This window comes from Arachis duranensis, chromosome 9 (assembly GCF_000817695.3).
Source record: "Arachis duranensis cultivar V14167 chromosome 9, aradu.V14167.gnm2.J7QH, whole genome shotgun sequence".
Taxonomy (NCBI): domain Eukaryota; kingdom Viridiplantae; phylum Streptophyta; class Magnoliopsida; order Fabales; family Fabaceae; genus Arachis; species Arachis duranensis.
In genome coordinates this window covers 53452730-53455879 of record NC_029780.3, presented here as the reverse complement: position 1 = coordinate 53455879, position 3150 = coordinate 53452730, and the positions used below count along the sequence as shown (strand labels likewise).

General features: G+C 34.6%; 1 protein-coding gene across 1 annotated transcript in view; it reads left to right on the top strand.

The window, feature by feature from the left end:
• The window catches only part of LOC107465804 (plasmodesmata-located protein 4-like), a 23552-nt gene extending 23220 nt beyond the window's left edge, over positions 1-332 (top strand). The window contains exon 4 of the mRNA XM_021131752.2: positions 155-332. Within this exon, the coding sequence (XP_020987411.2) occupies positions 155-285 (131 nt within the window). The 3' untranslated portion in view covers positions 286-332. The remainder of the gene's footprint in view (positions 1-154) is intronic.
• The last annotated feature ends 2818 nt before the right edge of the window (positions 333-3150 follow it).

Below are 3150 nucleotides of genomic sequence, written 5' to 3'. Positions count from 1 at the left end.
ATATATATTGTGTCTTCGTATCTTATAAAAATTTATCGTGTTATATCCTATGTTTGTGTTAGTTTCTATACATCATAGATTAGTAATGAAATATGTTCATTACCCATAATAATCTTTGCACTGATCTATTAAATATGATTTTATGAATACACAGGATCGCGCAGTAACAGCCATAACACCCCAAAGTTAGCAGCAATAGTTGCTGGAGGGGCTGCAGTTCTATTCTTGGGTTTTATTTTCATCTCTTTGCTTAACTCTCGGCTTAAAAAGAACGATTATGAATAGTATAAACAAAAATTCGTGAGACTAAGAGGATAATTTTGCATGCATAAGAGCCTTAGCTTCTTCGCTTTATTTATGTTATTATGACTGTATGTATTATTAACGTTATTGATGGTGGAAAGAAAAAGGAAGCCAACATCCATGACAACATAACAAATTACAACTAGGTTTTGATCTGTAAGTTGACCTGAAGATGATGTTACTACTAACAATTTGTAATAAAATTATTTGATAAAAACAATATATGATTAAAATAATTTTGTAATAATTGATAATCTTATTTTAAAAATTATCGTTATATTAAATTTTAAAGTAAAATATAATTTTAACTTTTTAATAAATTTAATTATATATATCATTACCATTATCATTATATTATTCTATTACGGGTCACATTCTAATACCAAAAATATTGACGTGGCACGTTCTAGTTCTAGTACTAGTATACATGTTTTTTTCTTTTAAACTTATTTTAAAAAAGTATATTTTTTTTAAAATTGAATAAAATTAGCATTTAATAAATAATTATACTAATTATCAACTATTTTAATTATAAATCATTCTAATTTTAATTATACTAATGGTCAATCATTCTAATTATCAATTTTTCTAATATAATTGTCAATTATAAATAATTAGTATTTATATGATATTTACGTTTATAACTCTGTTATGCACGTGTGCATTAATAACACATATATTGATTGAACATTTCATAATTAATTTCATGGGACTAAGTGTTATATATAGTGTTTTTTTTTATTGTTCATGAATCTAAGTTTTAGAGCCAAACCATTTTGTTAAATTTTTTAGTTTGTTATTTGTAATGACCCGACTTCTAGCACATCATCATGAATGCTAGACATCAGATATTACTATTCAATTGACCTTAGGACTATTTGGTAAGCTATGAGACATACTCTTTTGAGGATCTAGAAGGGGCTTATATACCTAGGATTTAACCTTTTGGTTTTAAGACTCTAGCCTACTCTCATAGCGGGGATAACCTTGAGGAAAACGTGATTGCGCTCACTAAATTTTAAGGATCTCCTCTTCTTATTGTTGTAGCTCTTTTATTGGCTTTGCGTCGTTAGAATCTTCTCGTGAATCCTCCTTATCTATTCAGTTGTTTCCTGGATCAATTCTGATCTCAAACTACTAGATTTCTTTCTTTCGTACCAGTAAAGCAGGGATTGACAATTATGTCCATAGGATGCTTCGTATGGTGTTATTCCGATACTCGCATGGTAGCTATTTTTGTAGGCAAACGTAAGACCCAGATTTTTTAAAATTAAATAGTAAGTTATTTATAATTTACTATATTCGTTGATACTTTTATTTAAAGAAAATTATTGTCCTAAAAATAGTTAAATTATATTTCATTATGTTTTAAGTTTACAATTTATAAATCTTAATAGAGAGTTTTATACAATTTAAAATTGAATAGTTAAAGGTTTTGATTAATTTTATAAACTAAGACAATTTTAATAAAGAGTTTTATATTGTGTGTATAAACCTCTATTACCCAACTCACACACGTACTCCCCCAACTGGTTACCTCTCAGTGAGTCACGCTCATTCTTCTCACCGCCTCACCCACTGCCAACCCTCCCTAGTTATACACACAATACAACCAAAAAAAAAATACACACATACACACACACACACACATAGAGAGAGAGAGAGAAAGAAACGAAAGAAAGGGAGAGGCTCGCCGCCCACCGTCACTGTCGTGGAGAAGAGAGACGGAGAAAGAAGCATAACAGCAAAGAGAGAGATTGACAGAGACGCTCACGCCATTCATCCTGGTCGCTTCCATGCGTTGCCGCCACTGCCATTGGTTCCATTGCCATCGAGCTTGAAGGAGAAATGGAGAGCGACGTTGAGAGAGCAGGGAAGATCTGCGACTGGCCAAGAGAGAGGAGGGAGTCGAAGGACGCGTTGGTGGGTGTTCTCCTCGCCACTGCCGTGGGAGCTCGCTACTACTGTGAAGATGAACCAAGGAATGCATTCTTGCTCTTGGTTTCTGTTCATACCCTGGGTTGAGCTGTCCGTCCCGGGATGTTCTACAGACAAAGCGACCGACCTCTTCAGGCTAGGACAACCCGACCTCTTCTTAAAGAGCTCGACCAAGTCACAGGAAAGCCCAATAAAGGGCCCAAGCAGAGGAACACGACCCGAATCAAAGGACAGCCCAAGCCTATAGAGATAAAGGCGGTTCCCTTAAAGATAAGATGACCTCGCTCGAAGATAAAGATAAGATAAGATAACTAACTTATCTTATCTAAGAAGGTCACTCTTGATGACAAGTCATCATATACCCATTTTTCAAGCTAATTTCACTTGTTTCATTAGTCTTTATGCACTTTCTTGCATCCTAAGTAAGTAATTTGGAATGAAAATGCATAACTTCTTTAAATCAAACAACCACCATTAAATTGATGCTAAATCATGAGGTTTGAGCTAAAATTTATTGATTTTTAATGAATTATAAACCTTATGAGTTTAGAGATACTTTGATTGGTTGTTTTGGTTTCTTGAAGGTGAAGAAAGGAAGAAAAGAAGTAAAACGTGGCTTAAGAAAGCGTGGCCCAAGGAAAAGAGAATGTGGTGCATGGAAGGGAGGAAGCTACACTGCCCTCCAGGAGAGCAGCATATTGAACCAAACCTTGAAAAGCATCACTGCCCTGCCCACAACAAGGGCGGAGCACAATTTGATGCCAAGAACCAAAGGAAGCAAAAAACTCTGCCCTGCCCTCCTCAAAAGCAATATCGGGCTTCATCCAAGAATAATTCAAAGGAAATTGCTTCCTAGTGCTTCCTATGGGTTTCGAACCCAAGAACAAGGAGGAAAGGAGTAGCGCTCAA